Consider the following 24,048-nt stretch of genomic DNA (forward strand, 5'->3'; position numbering starts at 1 on the left):
TCGGGTGCGTCTCTGAACTTTGTACTTCTACAAATGGACATCTCTGGCCATTCTTCTATCACACTCTGTTGTAGATGGATGTTTTTGGTTGCTGTTCCAGTGTCTGTTGTTGCATCCAACACGTTTTCTTCCAGTCCATTTAATTCTGTCCATCTTATCAACTCTAACACCATGTTTCATATTGGGGATGGTTTAATGTGCAGTGTTTAAGCTCTTTTACACCGGGATAGCCTTGGGGGCTCAATTGGATTTGGTAGTCAGTCATTCATTTAGCCGGCCTCAGTTTTTTGCCAAATACTTTTGAAAGAAACAGTGATGCAAAGCCGATCTTATGCAGGTTTGACGTTTTCTATTTTTACCGTAGTGCTCAAACTAGCCAGTCCAGTTTGAACAACAGATACAGTGGTTCCTTTTATATTTATGAGGTGACTGCGCCTATTCTGGAAAAAAAGCTGGAGAAAGCACCGAACCATGACGTCCTTTAGTTATACTCTTACACAAATGCCTCCTTTCTTTTGTTCATTGGATAGTTTGTTCTGATTTCCCGTTTAAAATGAAGCTCACCTTTCTTCAGAAGCGAACAGAGTCCCAGGTTTTTCGAATGAGCGCAGAGTTGACTTGTCTCTAAATTTCAGCCTATTTTATTAATACATTCTCAGACTTAATTGGAAATAAGCGTGTCAGTGATCATTCCTTGTTGCATGAAGAGTTTCTTCTTCGTCTTCTTCTGTCCGATAGTTTTGAAGCTTCTAAAACCGATGTCTGCCCAACTTTTTAGAGTTGCTTTCGACCCAAAATTACTGGAACATTGACCAACATATTCAATTTGACCATTTTGGTGATGGCACTCGACAAAATGTAATGTTTGTTATTGGTTTCTCAATTGGTGACTGCATGATGTTTTTATTTGTGTATTTTCATGATGTAAGGCACTTTGTACTGTCTTGCTGCTGAAATGTGCAATACAGATAATTAAAATCCCAGTAAAACACATTGAAATTCCAAACTATTAAGTGACAAACTGTGAAAAAGTAAAACGGTGTGAATAAGTTTTTTTTTTTTTTACAAGGCACCATACGCTCTTCTTTGCTCCTCATGTAGTGTTGGACTCGGCAGTCCTTGCACAGGGTTACACACTAATCTTGTGTGAACAGTGGCACAATAAACCACTGTTGCATATTTGGTTTTGGGTTTTACCACAGCAGAAAACGTTTGTTCTGACAGCAGAGAGCTCTTGTAAGTTGGATCCGGTCCTCATTGTGAAACCACAGAATAAATTCATGTAGCAACATTGTTGGTCATGTTGTGTTTGGGATTTAGCAGGAAATGACAAGATTAACACCCGGCGCTTCGGGTAGAAATGATACAAAAGTCATTTCACTGTACGGCAGCTGTTACCGAGAGGCTCCCGTCTCACTTCTCCTTCTTCTACCTTTCGCTGTTAAATCTGCTGGGCCGTCTCCAGACTGCTTCAGATTCGAGCATGGACACGTCTTCGAATGCGCCACCACAAACATCAGTCTACCTTTGTCTTGTCTGATTACTGTTTATGGTAATTTAACTGTGGCGTAGGCCAGGTGGTCTTTGGGATTTCACGTGTGCTCTGTAGGATTTCACAGTTAATTTACGCCCAGCCGGTGTTTTGGTTTTTCTCTTTCTGTAGGAGGTGTGGCTTTCTGTTCTAATGGTTGGAAACTAACAGAGAGGAAACTTTTGCATCACAACCTTAAACCAAAAATGGATTCAAGGGGTTCTTAAAAAACCCGAGGTTGATCAGAAAGACCCAACAACTCAGTACATTTTGTAAAAAATATCTTGGTATTGGATTGAAGTTAATAGATTGGCCCTCTTGGTTGACCTTGAGGTCAAACTGTGGCAAGGAAATTTGGAGTTGTATGTCTTTTAATATGTACTTTTTTTGCTTTCTTTTAGTTTTCGTTTCCAGAACAAAGCTCCAAATTGGTTAAATTTGTGTCCCGGTTAAGCTGAAAGTGGTATGTAATGAAACGCAAGAACTGGATGTTTTAAAGTCAACTTTTCCAAGAAAACACTGGGTTGGCCTTGAAATATGAATTTTTACTGGGTTTTATCATTTCTCCAGAGTAAAGTTGGATGATTTGAGGCTTGTGAAATTTAACTACAGGGAACAATTGGATTTGTAATTTTGAGCTAAGTGTGGTAATGTCAGACCTTTCAGACTTAAGCTTACATTTGGTTATGTAAAAGATAAAAATGTTAGATTTTTTAAAAGTGTTTTTTTGTTTTTGCATGAAAACATTCAAAAAAGATTCACTTCACTGGTTTAGTCCTTTAATTTCCTCTTATATCAGAGTTTAAACGTGGTCTGGTTTTCTATGTCAAACAAGAAAATACTTTTTCCTGAACGGGTCATACATTTTAGAAATGCCTAGAGGCGCCACTGCATCGTACTGTATCTTTTGAAATGGAGAATTGGTTGGACTCTTGTATGTTTTCGGTGCAGTAGTGACCCTCCTTCACTGAACTGAACCGTCTTGAGGTTTTCCACACACCTGAAGGAAATCCTCTCCCCCTCTGCTTACCTCCGGGTTGTCCCGTTGGATCTCTCAGTAAACGCTGGAGGAATCTCTAAGGAGAGAACGGCGTCCCTGTTCCCTCCGTTGTTCTGACCTTATTTTGAGGTTCAGCAAGAGTATCAGAAGTGGCTGAGCTTCACATCAGACCCCTCTTTTTTACTTTTCAAGTGAGGTGTAGCCTCAGGTCGTCTGGCAGAGATCTCTACTGTCGAGAAAAGAGGAGCGGGTGTGTTCGGTTGGAGCTCCTGAGGTCTGAAGTCGGTGTCTTTTTGAAGTGTTTCTCAGAGCAGATTGGTTCTTTTTACGCATCATGTTTTTTGTGTTTTTTTTCGTGCTGGTTTAAGCCAACCCGCCTCATCTGACAACAACTTTCTGTTTTCTTATCAATAATACAAACTTAAATGGTAGAGATGTATCTGTATCGGTCCCAATATGGGGGATGAGGGGAATCTGCATCGGGTATCAGTGATGATGTACACAATTCATAAGGTGGATCTATTCATTCTAATTCTATGCTTTGTGCTCTGAGCGACGTCAGGCTTTATTATTTATTTGACATTATATTTATAATTTCTAGTTGCACTTTCTGATACAGATCTCTTAGATTTAGAATCAAAAGTTTAAAAAAGTGGATCGGTGCATCCCTATTAAACAGACTTCCCTCTCCTCAGCCACTTGTTCCAGCTCCTCCGGGGGAATCCCAAGGCGTTCCCAGGCCACCTGGGAAACAGTCCCTCCAGCGTGTCCTGGGTCTTCCCTGGGGTCTCCTCCCGGTGGGACGTGCCCGGAACACCTCACCAGGGAGGCGTCCAGGAGGCATCCTGACCAGATGCCCCTCAACTGGCTCCTCTCGATGTGAAGGAGCAGCGGCTCTACTCTGAGTTCCTCCCGGATGTCTGAGCTTCTCACCCTATCTCTAAGGGAGAGCCCAGACACCCTACGGAGAAAACTTAATAGATGAGGGTGGGAACGTAGATCGACCAGTACATCAAGAGCTTTGCTCTTTGACTCGGCTCTCTCTTCACCACAACAGACCGGTACAGCGGCCGCTTCACGCAGATTCCTCATCAATCCGCCTGTCGATCCCCTGCTTCATTTTTCCCTCATTAGTGAACAAGATCCTGAGATACTTGAACTCCTCCACTTGGGGCAGAACCTCAACCCCCCGACCCGGAGACAGCACTCTACCCTTTTCCAGCTCATTTATTTATATAGCTATGAATTTTTATTTTATTTGAAATGATAAAAGAAAGAACCTTGAACACATTGATCAACAGGTTTTGCATGTCATTCAACACATTTTCTCTCTAGGTTTTCTTATCCAGGGTGTCAGACACACACAGATAATACACATATTGTATACACCATAGAGGCAGTAATGTTAGCTAGTTGTTTAGATATCTAGTGTTGGCTAACTTTGAAGAAGGCTAATATGTTGATTTGTGATGATAACGCTCTCACAGTACACATGATTGACACCCCCTGCCCCATTTGTGAGGTAAAAAATAAAGGTAATACCTACATGTAAGAGTTCTTGCTGTGTAAAATATAATTACTCAGGGGTGACACTTAAGACTCGGTGTGTATGGTTCACAAAATAATGTTTCCCTGACAGTCACAGTTGGTAAGAAACCCAGATTCCCATTAAAATCCATAGGGAATGAATGAGGGTCATTTTTGACCCACTCACGGAAGAATGGGGTGAAAAATAGCATGTTTTAAATGGCATATAAAACATGCTATTTCTTAAAATGTATAAAAGGTCAATAAAAAATTTTAATTGCATGATATCAGTAACATATTTTTTAAGGAATACCTGGAATATGAAGTGATGAAAACTTTTCATAACAAAGATATTGCAAAAAGATGACTTCACCTTCACTGGGTCAAGAAGGACCCACTTATGCATCAGAGGGGATTCTTAATTTCCAAGCCAATTTGTGCAATTCTGTACATGGATTAAACCAGTTTGAGAGCCAGGCCAATAAGATGGAACTTTATTTTAAGAGTCAATCTTGTCACTGCTGCAGTGAAACGTACGGTGGGGAGGAGGAACAACCAACAGGCTGAAGCATGCTGGCAGCAAGGAAGAGAGGGAGGGGAAGCTGGGAGAGATGCAAGGGAGGTCCAGATGCAGAGCCGGGCTGTAAAAATGCATAGAGCCCGTCTGCAGCTGGAGCCAAACAGATGTGACTTTTAGTGAGCGTTTGACTGGAAAAGGAAACTGGTTAATGGGTGGATGTAAAGTGTCTCCCTGTGTGAGCAGAAACTGCATGACTGAATATCGCTTGTCGTAATGAGCAGCTTTTAGCTTTAGCTTAGCGCCGTTGATTTTGAAGCTGGTCCTTCTTTCTTTATTTACTTTTTTTTTATTTTGCATCGACAATAAACAATTCATAAGACTATAAATAATGGAGTACGTGGACCACATCCGGCTTTTGGAGCTCAGATAGGGCGTGTGTGTATGAGACTCTGTCCACAGGCATGTTGTCTGCTGCTTCACGAGGTAAAGTGGATGCAGTGTGTCACTGAGATTTATGAGGTTTCTACCCGATAGTGTTGGGCACAATGGAGTTAAAAATAACCGTCCACTTTATTAGACGTGCCCTAAAAAGCCAAACTAGAGGGGCTGAAGTTAAGTTTCTTTCTCTTGGAGATTCTCCTCCTGGAACTCCAGCTGAAAATACAGTTGGAGTTGGAGTACAGACAAGTTTTTTATACATTTACACTTTTTTTTAATTAGGTGCCTTCCTAATTATGTCTTCCTTATACCTTCAAAACTGCTCTTTGTTCTTCATGGCATCAATTCAACAAGGTGTTAGAAACTCTGTTGAGATCTAGTAACCATGGAGACCATTAAAGTACAATAAACTCAAACAAAAAAAATAACAAGACTTTGTTATTATAGTTCTATATATATATATATATATATATATAATTTTCAGTCAGTGTCATTAAGAGCCACAGTGGAAAAACCAAAGAGCCACCCAAGGGCCCGGAGTCGCACGTTGCAGACCCCTGAGTTACAAAATACTTGGTTTATGCTAAAGGATCCTTTTGATGCTTAGTTTGAACTTCAGGAAGTCATCTTGATCATGATGATGAAATTGAATGACCCATGTCTAAGGCATCAATAAAGTGCCAGAAAATAATCCTATAAATAGTTCAAAAATAGAGTAAAAATAAATATTCAAGGTCAGTCTTGAGTTAGCTAGTTTAACCAGGAAGAGATTTAAAATCTCTTTTACAAGGATGACCTGGGCAAGACAGAAGCATCGGTTTGAATCCCCGTCTAGCGACTTGCTCCTCATAAACCATTGTAATGCTTCATATGGTCTCCATTTCAATCTGCTGACAAATTGGCTTAAATTTTTAACTGCGTTCGCCGTAGCTTAGCCAAAACTGCTGCCTCATGGTTCATTAGCTGGAATATAAAACCTACGGGATCCGGAGCGATCGTAATTTATGCCAAACACGCTGATAATGTGTCTGAAATGCTTCCTTCAAATTTCCATAAATATTAATGTGTTGTTGTGATGGGATTGGGGATTGGGCTCCGGCTGACTCTGGCTGACTTTCCAGGGCTCCGATGTGGAGGGAGGCAGAGCGGGAGGGAGGAGCGGTGGGTGCTTAAATGCAGGGGGCAAACAGAGGTCACAACAGGGATGCTGTCGAAATCACCAAACACCTCCCCCACTCCACACACACACACACGCCAACAAACATCTCCTCCCCAGCCATCAGCACTTCAGGAAATCGGGGAACCAGAGACACAGTAATGACTGGATCTGATTCACAGCTGCACAGGGCCTGTTAGCAGAGTGTAGCTAATTTAACTGCAAGCATTAAAAAGAAAACACATGCAAACTGACTGGTTTCCTGTTTTAAAGTCTGTTTATTTTTTTTTTTGGTTTGTCATTAACATGGAATGGTTACTGAGCTGATAAAAAAAAATATATATATATATTTTTTTTCAATTGAAGGCAGAAATTTCATTCATTTCCGATGCTTGGATTAACTTTCCTAAAATGTCTTTGTTTTGATTCTTTTGGCACAAACAAAAAAATCAGTGTTATGCATCTTACAGGCTCTTGGTGTCATTTTATAGCACAATAAAATGTTACAAAATGACAACTAAAAAGTGTTGTTTTTAAAACAACACTTTTTAGTTGTTCTAAAAATATTTTATATATCAACTATGACTTAAAAGAAATTTGACTTTGTAATTTGAAATTGGGCCTCTGTATCTTTATGAAGCTCCTGCTCTCTCTGAAACTCCGCCTTCAGGAAGTCATCATAACATGGCTGCTCTGTTAATCCTTTAACAACATTTTTACCAATATTTCACTGAGAAGTAGCTCTTAAAATGAGCTCAGCTGATGTGGATTTCCATCAGGCGTTTGCTAATTACTGCTAGCTAGTCTGAAGGAGCTGATTCGTGGAGAGCTGCTCTCTCTGGAAACTGCGGGGCTAAAGCTAGCTTCCCACACCGGAACATGCCGTGCCTGCTCAGGGTAGTTGGATGAGCAGTTTTCCTGGAACAGTAAGTTGTTTCTCCACCGTCAACAGATTGAGCAGCGCATACACATGCCTGATTGACGCAGCTAAGCCCCTCCTCCTGGCTCTGATTAGTTGTTTCTGACCACGCAGTGCAGTTCTGCAGGCAGCAGGCTAAGGTTTTTTTGTTTTTTTTTTACAAATTATCTGCCTCATGTCACAACATGACAGTTTTAGCAAATATGTAAAAATAACATTGTTTATAAAAGGTAAAAACTGCAGCTTTAAAACTTTTTGAGATATAGAAAACAAATTAGGTTTTTTTTTCCTCTTTCATACTAGTCACTCTTTCAGTCTTTGCAGTTTCTTGGTTCAATCCTCCTTCCCCTCTTAAATAAGCTATGCAAAGTATTTCTCTTGGCTGCAGAATCCGAATTCCGTACGCGTTTGATTACTGTGGACGGAGCATGTGCAGTCATATTACCTTTTGGCACACGATGCGCAAAAGATAAACATAAAAAAAATTTTTTAAATGCACCGCTCCTTCCAAGTCATGAGCTGTGAGACTCGAATGCCCATTACAGAGGGGTCACTCTGAGGTAACTGGCTGAGCGGGGCCAGGGCCAGACAAGCTCTATATCATCTATATCTGTGTGTCTGTCAGAGCCTGCAGGCCCTGACCTGATGAAGTGTAAGGTGATAGCAGAGTGTAAGACCAACTTGGAAATCAGGATTCAGTGTTTATGCAGCGGGCTTTAAACACTGCGCCAGGAGGTGAATCATTATGCAGACCCAGCTTAATGACTGACCAGCAGAGATCAGAGATTAAAGCTAGATGGATTCCTGACTGGTGCTAGAGAAGATAAAGCAGAATCAGGGCGGGACATTCTGAAAATTGTGTTGCATGATGGTGTAAAAATCCTCCATCATGCCAAAATATTCACTTTGAAATTCTCTCAGGACACAGCCTGACATGTTTTTGTTTTGTTTGCTGTTTTTTTTTTTTTTATCAAGATTTTATGTGATGGTCCAACGCAAAGAGTGGTGTAATTAGGGAAAGACAAAGATGCATGTATTTCATAATATGAACCTCCCCAACAGCATGATGCTGCCACCACCCTGCTTCTGAAACCGTGGATGGGGTTTCTAAAGAGATGTCCAGTGTTGGTAGTAGCCCTACAAAATACTAACAATTATGTTAGTAATGGATCATTTGATCAATTATTCTGACGATTAATCGATTAATCTGATTTTTGTTTTTGTTTTTTAATTGTCCCGATTTAAAAAATAGGGAAAAAAAGTTTAAAGTTAAGCTAGAAACAGAAGTGTATGAGAAAATGTTAGTAAAAAAAACAGTTCAGTCCCCTTTTTTAAATAAGAAAACATTTTATTTCTTAAAATGGAATAGGACTCAGACACCACTTTTAGTCTCAAGGCTGAAGTAAGAAAATAACGTTTTTTTTTAAAGTGCAACAACAGCTGCAAAATAAAAAGTTTCACATTAGCTTTTAAAAATTCAAATGCTTTCACCACCCTGCTTCTGCGTGTGGTTGGTTTTTAAAGTGATGTCCAGAGTTAGCTGTAGCCCTACAAAATACTAACACTTAGTTTAGTAATCGATTATTCCGACGATTAATCGAATAAAGAAACCATTTAAAACATTTCTTTTCTTTTAAAAGAAATTCATTATAAGATGCAAATGAGCAAGTCTGTTCCTTTTTTCTTTTTTTTTTTTTAAATAAGAAAATTCAATTACTGGACACTCGATCATTTGTAGGAAAGATAGCATATGCAGCTAAAAATATCTTCTCACATTAACATGTGAAAAGCTCAGTTTCTTCTGTCTGACCTAACAGCAGTACAGTGCAGGCTGATCCTTTTTTTTTTTTTTTTTTTTTTTTTTTTAAATAACTGATCAATAATCACATAGCGAAAAAAATTTTAATTGGAGTTACAGAATTTTAACCAGATGAAGCTAAAACGATCACTTGGGTATTGGGGAGAACATATTTACAGACAAAGGTATTTTTTTTATTATCTTAAATGCATAATGTGCACATTTTTGTACAGTTTTTGCTTAATCACTGCTCCGAGTATGTTGTTCTTTCAGCAAATGGCCTTTTTTTGAGTCTGTACACTCCAGGTAACGATTACTCGATTACTAAATTAGCTGATGATTGTTTCAGCAATCGATTAATCGTGATTAATCCGATGAATCGTTTCAGCCCTAGTGTTCTGCACACACGCTGCCCACTTCAGTGTTGCTGTTGTCTGTCCAGACCACCAGCTTGCTGCTACATTTAAACAGCCCCTGTTTTTTTGAAACAATGGTTTCTTTCTCTTCTCTCTTCCTTAAATCCATTTTTTAAGTCTTTGCATTGTCTTCCTTCTACTTCACAATTAATCCCAATGTTCTTTTGATTTCTCACATAAATATATATTTATTTGCGGTTCTACTGTGCTAAAATGGGGAAGGTTTGGGGGGGGGGGGTAGGAGGAGGAAATACATTTGAGGCATTACAAAAAACAATCTCAGTATAACTAGATGTCTAACAGCTGAGCCCCTTCTTTGTACCTCTGAGTAACACTGAATGGGTTTATCTCAGAAGTAGCTGAGCAGTGGGTTAAACAACATAACAGGCATCTGAAAAATGGATCACATGGGAAACGGATGCCTGGAATCACATGATGATCACACTTGATTCCTACCAGACGGGCGTTTTTTTTTCTTTCTTCTTCTTTCATTTCGCTCTCCTTGCAAAGCAAATGCTGTTCAAATTAACGCATTCTTGTGGCCGATAAGTCACTGATGTCAGTTTATGATGGATTAAAGTAAAAAAAAAAAAGAAATTTTTTTTCCCACTTTCATGTGGACACGGTGTGTTTGTGTAACAGGTTTACATCTTGTTCTCGTCTAGAAACCAGAAGATTCCAGGAGAGCTAAAGGACTTTTAGTGTATTATGGGGTCAGTGGGGGGGGAGGCTGGAAAAAAAACACCACTGGGAGGGAAGTATGCACCCCCTGCTAATCTGACCTTTGACCTGGCAGAATGTCACCCTCGGGGCCAAACTCACTTCTGTTTAGGGACAATGCTGTGGATTCTCATTGAGCCGTGGCTTTTTGCTCCTTTACAACCCCCCTCCCCCACCCCTCTGCATTTTCTTTTTTTTTTTTTTTTACGTTCCCTCCGTCGCCACATAAAAACTTGTCATGACGCAGGAGGCGGGGGCCTTTGTAGCTCCTTACAAGACTGAATTGGGGAAACATTCACCCTCTTTGCAAACTCTCTCTCTCATTCATTCTTTTATTTATTTCTTTTTTTTTTCTGCTTGGTTAGCCCTCTGACATTCTGGCACCTGTTTCCAGCACAAACCCATGTATTTATCTGTTGGGTAAATTGTATTATTAGTACTTTGAAAGCAATAAAATAGAGGAGCAGGCAGATGTGTTTCAGAGCAGTTGGAGATTTGTAACTGAAAGCACATCTCTGTCTGCTCTCCTCGCGAGAAACAAAGAATCTAACTCTCTTGTCTTTCCTGTGTTTGTTTAATAGGTATTTAGACCTGACATTGTCTCTGAATTATTAACTAAGAGCCCACAAAGTGTCTGCCACTCGGTGACATGTCCTGACTTCATGGAGGGGAAGAGGTGAGGGAGGGAGGGAGGTGTGTGTGGGGGGGGCTGGTTTCCTTGGCAACAAGGGGGCTCCTTTATTATTAGCCGGTGTCTCCCATCTGTGTTCTGCAGGAGCGAAATATTACAGGATTATTAAATGCATGATTGATGTCGCATTTGGTGCTGGGGATGGACAGACGCTGCGAATCCTGCAGTTTTCACCTTGTTCTTTTTCCCCAAGCTGGCTGGGGCAGGACGGGGTTTGTAATGATGACATTAGCGGTTTGCAGAGGATTTCCTTCTTTTTTTCTTTTTCTTTTTTTTTTTTTTTTTTGCGTCTTATGAACAAAGCCGTGAGTTTGATGAGGAGAAATCCCAAGGGATAGGAAGTAGTAGCTCACAAACTGAAAAGTCGCTTGCGATGTAGCAATCAGATATTTTGAGGGAAACTTCTGATCGCCAGAATCTGTAAACCTTTGACTTGTCAGTTCCAAATTTAGTAAAGTTCAGGTTCTTTCAAAGAATGTGTTAAAGAATATACAGTACAGACCAAAAGTTTGGACACACCTTCTAATTAAAATGGGTTTTCTTAATTTTCATGACTATTTATAAGGCAAGAAATCCCACTTATTAACCTGACAGGGCAGGTTGACCTATGAAGTGAAAACCATTTCAGGTGACGACCTCTTGAAGCTCATCAAGAAAATGCAGAGTGTGTGCAAAGCAGTAATCACAGCAAAAGGTTGCTACTTTGAAGAAACTAGAATATAAGGGCTATTTTCAGTTGTTTTACATTTTTTTGTTTAGTGCATATTTCCACATGTGTTATTCATAGTTTTGATGCCTTCAGTGTGAATCTACAATGTCAATAGTCATGAAAATAAAGGAAACTCATTGGATTAAAAGGTGTGTCCAAACTTTTGGTCTGTAATGTACTATATATATATATATATATATATGTATGTGTGTATGTATGTATGGGTTTTTTTGTTGTTTTGTGTTTTCCCCAGTGTGCATTGGAAAATTGAAACGGTTTGGACAAATGTTCATCCGAAGTGCTTCTGTTTTTTAAGCGGACTGTTGTAGAGCTCCCTCTCAGTAAAATCTTCCAGCTGATGGGACGGGGTTATCTTAGAAATGAAGAACTGGATGTCTCACTTACCGTCGTAGCTCAGTTTCTTCGTTTTTTGCACACCTAAAAATGTTTGTGCATTTTATCAAAATATATTTGGTTACTGTGTTCAAGATCCACTCGGCAAAAAAAAAGTCTTGTTTTCTGCACTTATGTAGAAAATGCTTTGCTCCCCCCCTCCCCGAAATCTTATTTGAAAGACTGGTTGAGAAACCTTTATAGTTTTTTTTTGTTGTTGTTGTTGTTGTTTTTTGTTTTCTCTTCGTTAAGAACAGTCCAGAAAACATTGCCACTGCTAATTTCTTGTCGGCCATGTTTGTTTACTCTGAACTCACGTTTTATCTCGTGAGGTTTTGCGTGATTTCCCGTCTGATATCTGAACGTTGGTGTGTCGGTTTAAGCCGTGCCGTTCACCAAACAGTAGAACCAAACCTGTTGTATCGATATTGTTTTAATCGTGGTGTCGGGTTTGAGGTTTTGAAAATCGTCCAACAATTTTACAATCTTGCCGTGTGAACCAGGCACTGGAGGCTTCTCACCTCTTTTGTTTCTCCTCTCACTTCGTCCTTAAACGCTGGAAATTGCGAAGTTTTTGCTTTCCCTCGGTAACAACATCCACACTTGAAGAGTGTTGTCATTGCAACCTACTACTGCTTTTGAATTGCATTTTTGTGTTTCTGATCGGCAGATCGCCACCAATCGTAGCCATTCGAGCGCAGAACCCGTCAGGTTCCTACAACCTGACGGGTTCGATGGAAACGATGTTGAGGTGGAGTTCAAAGTTCAGAGAAAGTCGTCACCACGTGCTCACAGGAGGATGGGTCGTCGGCTGTCATGGGCTTTTAGATGTGTACAGCAGGGAGGACTCTCGAACGAGCCAAAACGACAGTCGGGTCAGACGAGGCGGCTCGGTGTGAACCGGAGCGCAGCTGAGAGGTGGGAGGGTAAGGGGCTTCCTTTTGTAGCCATGAAGAGCAGCAGCAGCGTTTTGAAGTGGATACAGGCGCTTACTGAGAGCCTCGGGAGCAGAACGAGCGGAGGCGGGGGCGCAGCCTGGAGGAATGTAATCCGAAGCTAGCGGCAGGGGCCTGGCCAAGAAGGGAGTAACGGCAGCAAAGATGGTTGTTTCTCATCCGTCTGCAAGCTGACAAATGATAAAACGACTCAACGTTTCAGAGTTCAAACCAAGTGTTGACGCCGCCGATGCATCCGCTTGAGTTTCACTGCATTTTCTAAGGAAGCCGTAGCACGGGGCACGGCTTTATTACTTGAGGATCCATCAGAGAGGCGCACAGTCTCTGCCCTCTTTTGCTCTACTGTAAATCTTTACGGTCAGAGATCACAATACGCCTGCAGGCACTTCCAATGAAAAAGTCTCTGAAAAGACAAGTGCTTTTGTTGAACATGTCAAAGGGGGGAGGGGATGGCCAGTCCCAACAGATAACTTTCCAGGCAGCCTATCAGTGGCTCACTTGATTAGTGCATTGAAGTTTGATTTATAAGATCTGCAACTGTGTTTAGTCTCCCATGAATCAACATCCTTATTGTATTCTTCACAATTTCCTGAGCATTGTTGGAGTTTCTAAACACTAATGACTTCCTAACCCGTCTAATGTTCTTTCTGTTTTCTTTTCCCCAAGGAGTCTAGAGGGTTATCAGCAATGTTCCTCATTTATAATGCTCAAAGATGAAAAGGACTTATCTGGTATGTGCTACCACAGTAGGATAGCTCTCATGTCCTCAGTTATAAAGGCTTTTGCTCTCCTTTGTAGTGACACTGTTGTTGCGAAGCAGCAATGGAAGCATCTGGCAGACGCCTCGGGCCGCGGCGGTTCAGTGAAAGTAGATCTGTGAGGAGAGGGAGCTCCACCATGGGTTGAGTTGGGGAGGGGGGGGAATCTTCACTTTGTTTTCCTCAACAAAGTGACAACCACTCTGGACCCACTGGTTACAGAACACGTTCGTTTTTTGTTTTGTTTTTATTGCTGGGCAGACTCGATCGATGACCGACCCGAAGCTTGAAGGAGGTGGGTCTGTTTTAAAGTCTGTGGCCACGGAGCGTTGAGGGTTCACCGCCGGTGCTAACCTACTTTTTAAAAGTGGAGAAGCGTCAGGCACGAAAACTAGTGCCTGACACTAGTGCCTGCAAAGATGCGTGAAACCGACGTGCAACATTTAAATGCGGATACGCTGGGAATTCACACCCCGGCAGGCGGTTAGTGGTCCCGTCAAGGGAACCTCTGAAGAGAATCACCATGATCTTTGATTATCGAGGATTGTAAACCTCAGTATCTCCACGCGCAGCGGCCCCACAGCGGGTATACGATGTTGTTCTCAGCCGAGCGTGATCCCATTAGCGCTATGGGCATTGAGTGGAGAGCGACTCTAATGCTCGCACCTCTTGGAGAGTATGGATCTTGAGTATGGATTAGGAATTCCCTGGAGTTGCAACTGTCTGTGACCTCTTTGCCAAGGGTTATTGGTGTAGTTAAACCAGAGTGTTGTTATGTACTCAAGCCTGGTGCTCATCAGTCATTTCTGCAGTTTCACAAGAAAAATCAGAAGTACATTATTTCTTTTTTTTTTTTTTTATTCTGGACTAATTGGCTTCATGTGTTTTCTGACCGCTGGCCTCGCCAGGACAGTCTTTTGTTTTGGTTTTGCAATAATTGGTTATTTTGAAATATGTTAGAACCATATTTCTAAGTTTATGTTTTGAAATGCAATTTTCAGCCTCCTTGAGAGAACACAATGTTTCCCCAGCCACTTCTGTTATGCTAACTTTGTTGGCGGTTCACATACTTGACCTGTTTGTTTTTGAGGATTTCGGTTCTTTGGACGTGAAATCGGGAAGTCATTTTAATTAGCGGCTAATTTAGCCGCGTGTTTTTATAGTTATTCCAGACAATTTGCCTGCTCAAGATTGTGCCCTTTTTTGCATAGTAAGCTGAATAATAAAGGAATCATAACAACATAGATTGTACTGCATTTTATTTAGGAAAAATGTTGATTCCCTTAAGATATGTTGGCTTAGCTTTGATTAGCATAAAATTGAGACGCAAGAAAATCACTACAGTGTTTATATTTGGGAGGTGGAGGAGATTTCAAATACTTAAGTGTGCTGTGTGTGTAATCTTCTCATAGTTTAAGTTTTATATATTTGATGGTTTTAGATTTCTTTGCTGCTTTTTACTGTTTACATTCAACTATTGTGCTTGCTAACTATTCAAAGCACTACGTTATCAATAAAATGATAGACCCAGATTTAGCAACTTTTTCTGAAGTTATTGCCATTATGTAATTATTACTATGCCATAATGATTAAGATAACAACATGTATCGTTCTTATCTTACTTTTGTCAAAAAGCAGCACATGCATTCCCTCTCTCCAGCAGTGTGTGTTACTTTCCTTCCTTATATTCAGTTCACTTCTCTCATGACTCTGTCGTGCCCCAGCTGTCAATTCTTATCTTAAATCTTCTCTGCGGTGCGTACAGGAGCAGAAACACGTTTATGACACAAATGTTCTTAACACCTCTTCATTAACGCTGAAGCAGTTCATCAAAAAAGGACTGAGGGCAGGTTTGACAGCATGATTTATGGAATTTTCTTCACTTTTTTATGTCTAGTAATCCATGCCCTTTTAAAGTTACTGTCTGTGCTAAATCACTTTTGAGATTCCTGAACACTCATTATGTGGAAGAGGAAGAGGTTAGGACTGCTGTATCAGACTTGTACTTTGAGCTGTATTACATATTTATATTACAGAAAGCAAACAGGGAAACTAACAAAATGGAAAACGTATATTCCATTTTGTCTTATTTCCAGACCTGGAATATGCTAAAGGACAAAGGGGTGATTGACAGCGCTAAGACCCACCCCCTGGCTCTGATTGGCTGTGTCTAGATGGCACTGGGAGAAGGCAAACAGCTTGATTTCTTTTTTCACAGAATACCAGTCTCATACCATACGACATGACAGTTTCAATATATGTAAACTTTTCACTTTTTCATAAAAGTAAAAGTCACATATTGCGTCTTTAACTAGGTTATTTTAAAAGACATTCAAAAAGGGTGAAACTAATGTAAACCATTTCTTCTGTTTACATTTTTAAATCACGTGACTTAAATCCACAAGAAGCGTCGGCCTCTTGAAGCCGCTGCTTCAAGAGACATTTTGCTGTTTTGTTGTTTTTTTATTCCCAGTTTGAGTCTCTTGTCTGCGATGTGGAAAGTGAGCCTCCGAAAAGGTTTACCTCCTCTGTGATGCCAAGGTCTGCACCGATTCCTGAACCCGTGTGGATAGTTCACGCTCATATTTCTGTCTCTACAGCGTCCTTACTGGCTTTACGAGGCCCTCTCGGCGTCATCGTGTCATATAGAAGGCATTACTGAACGCGACGCCCGCAGATGTTTTTTCAAGACGCACGAATCCCTCTAAGCTACGTTTGTGCGTCGAGCTGTCTTCGCAGTTATGGCAGGGACGCCGTGAACCCCGTCCGACTGACCCGTCCTTTCTTTCCCACCCTCTGTTATTAGCTCGCCCTCGGGGCTGCTTTTCTTCTCCCTCGGCCCCGTCCTCCTCCTTTAAACAACAGAGAGCATGGTTGTTCTCTAAAATACTTGTCATACTCTGGTGACATTTGTTTACACTCTGGTACTTCTGGTGAACACCCACCGAGCCAGGAGGTGTAATTTTAGCCCGGGTAAATTGTTTCCCATCTACCACTAAAATAAACCCAAGTCTGCTCCCTGGAGGTGTTTTCCGTCCACTTACTTTAAGCTCTCTTCTTATCTCCCTCCCACCCCCTCACCTTTCTCTGCAGATGAAACTATGGAACAAGTACAAAGTAACCAGCATCCCTTCGCTGGTGTTCGTGGATGCAGCGACAGGAAAGGTGGTGTGTCGAAACGGCCTGCTGGTGGTGAGAGACGACCCTAAAGGTGAGAACAATGACCTGCACTGTGTTGTGACAGACATCTTCACACTTTTTTTTTAATCTTCTTGACTCGAAGCTCTGACCTTATTTCACTTCTCTGAATGGTTTTGGAGATTGTGGTTAATTTTAACCATTAAGCCCTTCAGGAAACCACTGTTTATAAGGCCAACCAAACGCATAATGGGGTAAAAAGGACAGTAGAACATATAAATTTTCCATGTCATGGTTTTATTACCCTGAAATCTCGGTGGGAAGCATTAGTCATTTGCTCTGGCTTGTGGGTAACACCCAGCATTTCTGTGGCTGCGTAGGAGACAATCTGGTGTTACAGTATGTCATTACACAAAAACTGTTATTGTATGCAGAGGGAATTAATGTTATGTTAAAAAAAAAAAAAACAACCAAATAAATCGTTCAAAATGGACAATTTATGGCGAATTATACTTAAGAGTTTATATACGCAATGTAGTTGTAATGCGTAATCCAGTTTCACCTCCGAAGTTGTAACTGTATTCACCGTGTCAGTGTCAGAAACAGTTGAGTTAAGTATGTCTGTAGCAAACATTTCCTTTCTGGATTAATAATTTCTGCTCTTTTTGGCCCAAAATAGTAATAAAGTGTGTTGAAGCACAAAGTCTGAATGTTTAAGTGAGGTTATGATGTCAGAAAATGATTTCAAGAATGAACATTGGTGCAAAAATCTTACCTGGAATACAAAGACAAATTTATTACAATGCAGCCAAAGTAGGCTCAGATCCCTGAGGATTAAGAGAAGCTACTGTCTCACAAATGGCAAACATGGCGCCGTTCATCAACACTAAAACTTGCTTCTACGCCAGATGTGTGTCTCCCAGCACAGTCGGCACGACAGACTCTCCAGTCGGCGACCACTGACAGGACGGAAAATCATTCTGGAAAATATGATGGAAGTTGTGTTGCAGCTCTGGGGTGACATAAGACTTTAAAATTCATTTTCTGGGATTTTTTTTGTCTCGTTTTCTAATAACCTTCAGTATGGCTTTCAATGGCACATGGAACGTTTTTTTTTTTTTTTTTTTTTTTTTTTACTAATTTCCTGAAAATGCCAGGAATAAAACCAACTGTAAGGAAAGTGAATAAGAATTAGAGTTCTTACCATTTAAACAGGCATAGCAATTAAATTAAATTAAATTCAAATTCAGTTCAAAAATACTTTATTGATCCCAAAGTGAAATTAAGTGTTGTTGTAACTCTTGTCAACTCATTTTCCCTTAGAAGTAGTCAAATATTGAAGTACAATTATTCAAAAATAATAAACTTTTAGCTTGTAAGTGCAAAATAGATATGGACAAAATGTAATGTCAATATTACGTGCATGCATGCTAATAGTGCTGTAATAACAATACAAGTAAAAACCCTGTACTTGTATAAGCTCTAGAGTTATAACTTTTCCTCCTTGTATGAGTTGATGCAACTATAATTTTAATTCTGTGATTCTTACAGTGTGACCATTTCACAGCGACTTGTCTGGAAAAACCTGTAATCCATGCACTTTGAAGTGAAGTTGGATAATTGAGGCTGCATTTATTTCGTCCTCTGCGGCTGAAGAAATCAAAAATCTTCCAAAGCCCCTCATCTCTGTCTCATGTGGGGGTTCAGGGGGAAGAAAACATGTTGTTGGTGATGGCAGGAAAACAGAAAAGACGAGGGAACAAGAGTATCTCGGGATTTTTATTAAATCCTCCTCAGAGAAAAGATGGATCTCTGCAAATGAGGATTTGTCAATGAGTGAAATCTTTGACTTTTTTTGACTTTTCTGTCATTTCACCGATTTAATCAGGTGTGACAAATCGATTCCTCTCCTGCGGTCCTATGTTTTGGTGTTTGGATTGGAAAAGGGCAGTAAAACCGTTTTGTTTTTTTCCTGCACGCTGAAACTGGGAGGGGTGTGTGAGAAAGGACCCTCAGCAATGTTCCCTCTGCCTTTCACTCTCTGTGAAAAGGCCAGACTTGAGTGGCTGCAGATTGGCCTGCAGCGTAAAGATGGAGTGCACGTTTACAATCAGGACAACAATGAAAGGGAACGCCAGTGCAGCGCAGACGTGTCCTTCCTGCCTAATGAAGCACTAGACAACCGCGCTCACATAAAGAGGCTATTATGATCAGCCATACAGGGTTTTATTTATTATTACCCCTCGGACCCCCACCTTCTTTTTTCTTTTCTTTTTTTTTATTCGGCTGTACCAAATACATCTCCAGAGCAGGAGCAGGACAATGAGAGCATGCTGAAAAGGAAATGGAAAAGTGTCAAAAAGAGCTGGAGGGCAGAATTAGAGGCAGCAATGATTTGCTTGAGAGGCTTGGCTTTTCATGTTCATTAAAATCGTTTTTTATACGCGTGTGTGTGTTTCAAAAAGTAGATATCACACAAAAAAAATTTTTTTTTGCAGATTGGTGTCTGAAATCAGACAGTTTGCTGCTTTTTTTTGTTGTTAAACTTTATTTCTGGTCATTCTGGATGCACATCAAGTTAGCACCCAGGTTTTCGTGTGCCGAGTCATAATCATGGATGTATACAGTAGATAAAGATTTGCACAAACCCGTTCAAGATTTACAATTTTAGTCCAACAAAACTAAAAACACTCTACAAACAGTTTTCAACAACTTTTATTGGTCATTAAAGCTAATAGTTAGCATTAACAGAGTCTGCTGTTGTCAGGATGCTAACAGGAGTTTGTAGTGGCTATTTTAGTCAAACAAAACTAAGAACAAAAGATGGTGACCTTTCTCAAACCAGTTTTCAGCATTTTTTTCTTTGCCATTAGTGCATTTCAGGCTAACGTTTAGCACTGTGAGCCTGCTGTTGTTGGCATGCTACCAGCAGTTTGTAGTTGCTTTCTGGACGAGCTTCCAAACAAATAATGAACCGACAGTCTCTGCTGCACCTGCCTGCTGTTAAACACTTAGGGAATTAAGCATATCTTTTGTCAAACAAGACTAAAAGTAAAGACAGTAGGGCGTGCCGTGGTGGCGTAGGGGATAGCGCAACCCATGCTTGGAGGCCTTGAGTCCTCAATGCGGCCGTCGCGGGTTCAACTCCCGGACTCGGCGACATTTGCCACATGTCTTCCCTCCTCTCCTTCCCCCCCTTTCCTGTCAGCCTACTTTCAAAAAATAAGGGACACTAGAGCCCACAAAAATACCCCCAGGTGGGGTACAAAAAAAAAATACATAAAAAGTAAAGACGGTGACCTTTCTTCAAACTGTCTCCAACCGCTTTTATTACCTATGAGTGCTGTCGGCGCTAATAGTTAGCACGCCAACAGCAGTTTGCCGTTCGGTTATGGACAAGCTTCCACACAAATGATGAATCTGCGATCTCCGGTCCACCTGCCTGCTGTGAAGAGTTTTGGATTTTCTAATTTAGTCAAACCAGACTAAAAGTGAAGATCGGTGACCTTTCTTCAAAGCGCTTTCAACGACTTTGATTAGCTATGAGTGCTGTTGGTGCTAATAGTTGGCACCGTGAGCCTGCTGTTGTTGGCGCGCTGTTTGTAGTGTCGTTATGGACAAGCTTCCTGACAAATAATGAACCAGCGATCTCTGTTCCACCTGCCTGCTGTTAAACATTTAGGGGACTTTACTGTTTTCATCAAACAAAAACAAAAAAAAAAACACAAAAAAAGATGGTGACCTTTCTGTTTTCAACTACTTTTATTAGCTAATGATTAGCACTGTGAGCTTGCTGTTGTTGGGATGCCAGCAGCATTTTGTAGTCGAATTGTGGACAAGCTTCCAAACAAATAATGAACCAATTATCTCTGTTCCACCTGGACATTTATACCTTCAGCTGTGAATTTAGCAGTAATCTCTTCCCATGTTTCCCCCCCACCCTTCCTCTCAGGTCTGGAGTTCCCCTGGGGGCCGAAGCCCTTCGCAGAGGTGGTGGCGGGGCCTCTGCTCCGGAACAACAGGCAGACGGCAGACAGCAGCTGTCTGGAGGGACACTATGTGGGAGTGTATTTCTCAGCACACTGGGTGAGTGAGGGGAGAGAAGACAAAGAGGAGCCCGTTTTTTTGTGTTGTTTTTTTTTTTTTTAGTTTCCAGACTTCTGAATTCTTAAAAACTGACAGCAGTTCAGAGCAGGAAGAGGCGACTCCGCTGTTTGTCTGTTTACATTAGAAGTAGTCGGCCATCTTTGAGCCCTTTCTCCACCTCTGGACCCGTCACCACACCTCAGTGGGCTGCAGGCATTTGTCCGTCTGCGCGCCGGACCTGCCTATAGCCGGCCGAGGGATCACGACTGGGCGATGAGACGCAGCAACGTCGGGTCTCCCAACTCAAGTCAGCAGAGCCGCAGCCGGTTCAGAGCGGTGACGCCCCAATGCAAGCACATTAAAAACTGGAACAGAGCAGAGTCACAAAAATGCCATGAGAGCAGCACATTTCCACACCACATTTCTACCCAGTCGTTTGATGAAACCAGGAACACCAGCACCTCAGTATGGAGCTTTCTTTGCTGTGGTTTTCTCCTCCTTTTTGTCCTTTGTTGTTTTTGGAGAAATTTCTAGATTCCCTATCCCACGCTCTAAACATTGTCTGTCTGTCCGTTCGTCTGTCCGTCAATCCCTCATTTTGCCTAGATGTCCATTTAACTTTCTGCCCTTTTGTCCACACATGCAGCCGTCCATTCATGCTTGCTTATAAATGTTTGTATTTTTGTCCGTCCCTCTATGCATTTGTCCATCCAGTCATTGTTTTGTTCATCCGTAGTTTTGTCCGTCTCTGTCCTTTTGTCTATCCATCCATTGAGTCCATCTCTGTGCGGGTTCTTTAGTATTTTTGTCCATCGATCCATTGAAGCTCCAACCCCTTCATTAAAAAAAAAAACCTGACAAGGATGCATTTATTAGGATAGGACATGACCATATTCAGTGATTTATACTTTTTGAAAATTATTTACTAACTTTCTATTTATTTATCTCTGTTTATGCGATTAATTTTTTTCCATGTATATGTGACAAAATCACACTAAAATTAAAGAGTATCTCCTGTGGTTGATGCTTTTAGATTTTCAACTTCTAAGTTGTCATAGGGTCCCTTTCTGGGCCCCCAAATACGAATTAACTGGAACTGTTTCCATCAACGTTGGCGTTATTGCGCCAGATGGACGATGGAAACACATTTTTCTGAATAAGTTCTGACGTAGCTTCTTTCTTTCATGCGACATTTAATTAAAAAAAAAACACTGGGTGGAAACGGATCAACTGTTGGTGTGTTAAGAAAAGTTTTCGCTTTATGTTCAGAAAAGAGCGGCAAACGGAGCCTGGGAACGGCGGGGAATCTAGGCCGCTCTGTTTTCCCTCCTGACTCTCTGATGTCATCCTAATGCCAGCCATACCAGCGCTCCCTCCTCCTGGTTGGACTGGGATCTGCTGTGTGTGCACACACACACACACACACACACAGCAGAGCAAACATTTTCCTGATCTGCAGTAATGCATCAGGATTAGGAGCTGGCGTGTGTGTTTGGGGGAAGAAATAAAAGAAGCTGGATACAGAACTGGAGATAATTACCAGTTTGTTGGGAAGGTGTTTGGTGACAAACGTGTGAGAGTCATCCAGCGACGTAAGAAACCGCTTCGGCTCGGTTTTCTTTTAAAGGTTCTTAGAAAAATGGGAAAGTATGACATTTTCTTTTAATATTTTCCGGATTGAGATAACTATGTTAACAAAAAAGTGATTTTGGGGAAAAACCTTTTTTTCTTTCCCCAGACTATGATTTACAAGAATCAGACTTGTCCTAATTTACAATTCATTCAGATTCTGGAAAGTTTCCAATTATTTGGAACCCCCCGCCCCCCAAAAAAACTAATATATATATATTCATCTGTCCATCTATCATCTATCTGTCTATCCATCTATCTAAAAAGTGTGTCTTATGATGCAGGAGTTTAGGGGTCTTTGCAAGTTAGCATGAAGCTACTTAATAAAACGAAAGATTCCCAAGGAAAAAATAGTTTGCTATAGGACAGAAAATGTTAGAAAAAGGAGACAAATTCCCCCAAAAATCTAAGCTGTGAAAACAATTGATCAAATCCACTTTTAAGATCAGATCCTTACCAATTCATGCCTCGTGTCACACCTAGACCCTTCGGAAACTTAAAAAAATGTTCAAACCTCGTTCATTATTTCAAAGGTTTTTACTTTTTTTTTACTGTCTCTTTAGATCCTCTCCAGTGGAAACAATTTAAAGTTTTTTTGGGGGTGCTCTTTTGGCTCCGGTGAAATGAAATGCTCCCGTGTGTCTCTTAGTGTCCGCCGTGTCGCAGCCTGACCCGAGTCCTGGTGGAGTCCTACCGAGTCGTCAAAGAGTCGGGTCACAAGTTTGAGATCGTCTTCGTCAGCGCCGACAGGTGAGCGTCGCTGCCGATTCATTCGTCTCGTCGAGCGTCACATCTGCGTCCGTCTTCTCAAACGAGCACAGGAGTAAAAAAGCAGAGCTTCGTCTGAATGTTGTCCGTTTCCACTTTAGGTCAGAAGAGTCTTTTAAGCAGTATTTCAGCGAGATGCCGTGGCTGGCCGTCCCGTACTCAGACGAGGCGCGGAGATCTCGACTCAACAGGCTGTACGGGATACAAGGTATTTTAATTTTGCATCTACAAATTTCAAATAGAAGTAGGGAATAGAGATACAAGTTTTCTATTAATCTGTTATTCTAAAGTTGATTGATTTTACGGATTCACTAAGCATTCATTTGTAAGTGGCCATATTTTTAAAAGCTGAGTTTTCTCTTATATCAAGAGGGTCGACCGTGTTTCCATAACTTGAAAGGCTCGATTTTTTTTCATAATATGTAAACTTAATAAAAGCACATAATTCCGTTTTTTTTTTTTTTTACCCCTCCAGGGGGTCTTTTGTGGGCTCTAGTGTCCCTTATATGAAAGTAGGCTGACAGGAAGGGGGAAGGAAAGGGGGGAAGACATGCGGCAAATGTCACCGAACCCGGGAGTCGAACCCGCGCCGGCCGCGTCGAGGACTCAAGGCCTCCAAATATGGGTTGCGCTGTCCCTACGGCACCACGGCACGCCCCCATAATTCAGTTTTAATGTTTTATTCCGTCAGCTGTAGTAAAAACTGACGATAAACAGAAAATTGTGGTTTTCTCACGTTATTAAACTTGTTTGTAAAATCTAACAAAAGAGGAGCCTATTGGGTTGCTGAATGGAAAACAGAAGATGAAAATGGTCAAATATGTGAATCACTTAATGCCACATGAACAGAGAGCGGTTCATACAGAAGCAGACTCCTCTATGAAGTAGTCTGCTT

General features: G+C 41.2%; 1 protein-coding gene across 1 annotated transcript in view; it reads left to right on the top strand.

Moving 5' to 3' along the window:
* nxn (nucleoredoxin) overlaps positions 1–24,048 on the top strand; it is a 72,935-nt gene that overhangs the window by 37,511 nt on the left and 11,376 nt on the right. The window contains exons 2-5 of the mRNA XM_023351693.1: positions 16,626–16,743; positions 20,623–20,756; positions 23,035–23,135; positions 23,255–23,361. Of these exons, the coding sequence (XP_023207461.1) occupies positions 16,626–16,743; positions 20,623–20,756; positions 23,035–23,135; positions 23,255–23,361 (460 nt within the window). The remainder of the gene's footprint in view (positions 1–16,625; positions 16,744–20,622; positions 20,757–23,034; positions 23,136–23,254; positions 23,362–24,048) is intronic.

This window comes from Xiphophorus maculatus, chromosome 18, assembly GCF_002775205.1.
Source record: "Xiphophorus maculatus strain JP 163 A chromosome 18, X_maculatus-5.0-male, whole genome shotgun sequence".
In the NCBI taxonomy this organism is placed as follows: Eukaryota; Metazoa; Chordata; class Actinopteri; order Cyprinodontiformes; family Poeciliidae; genus Xiphophorus; species Xiphophorus maculatus.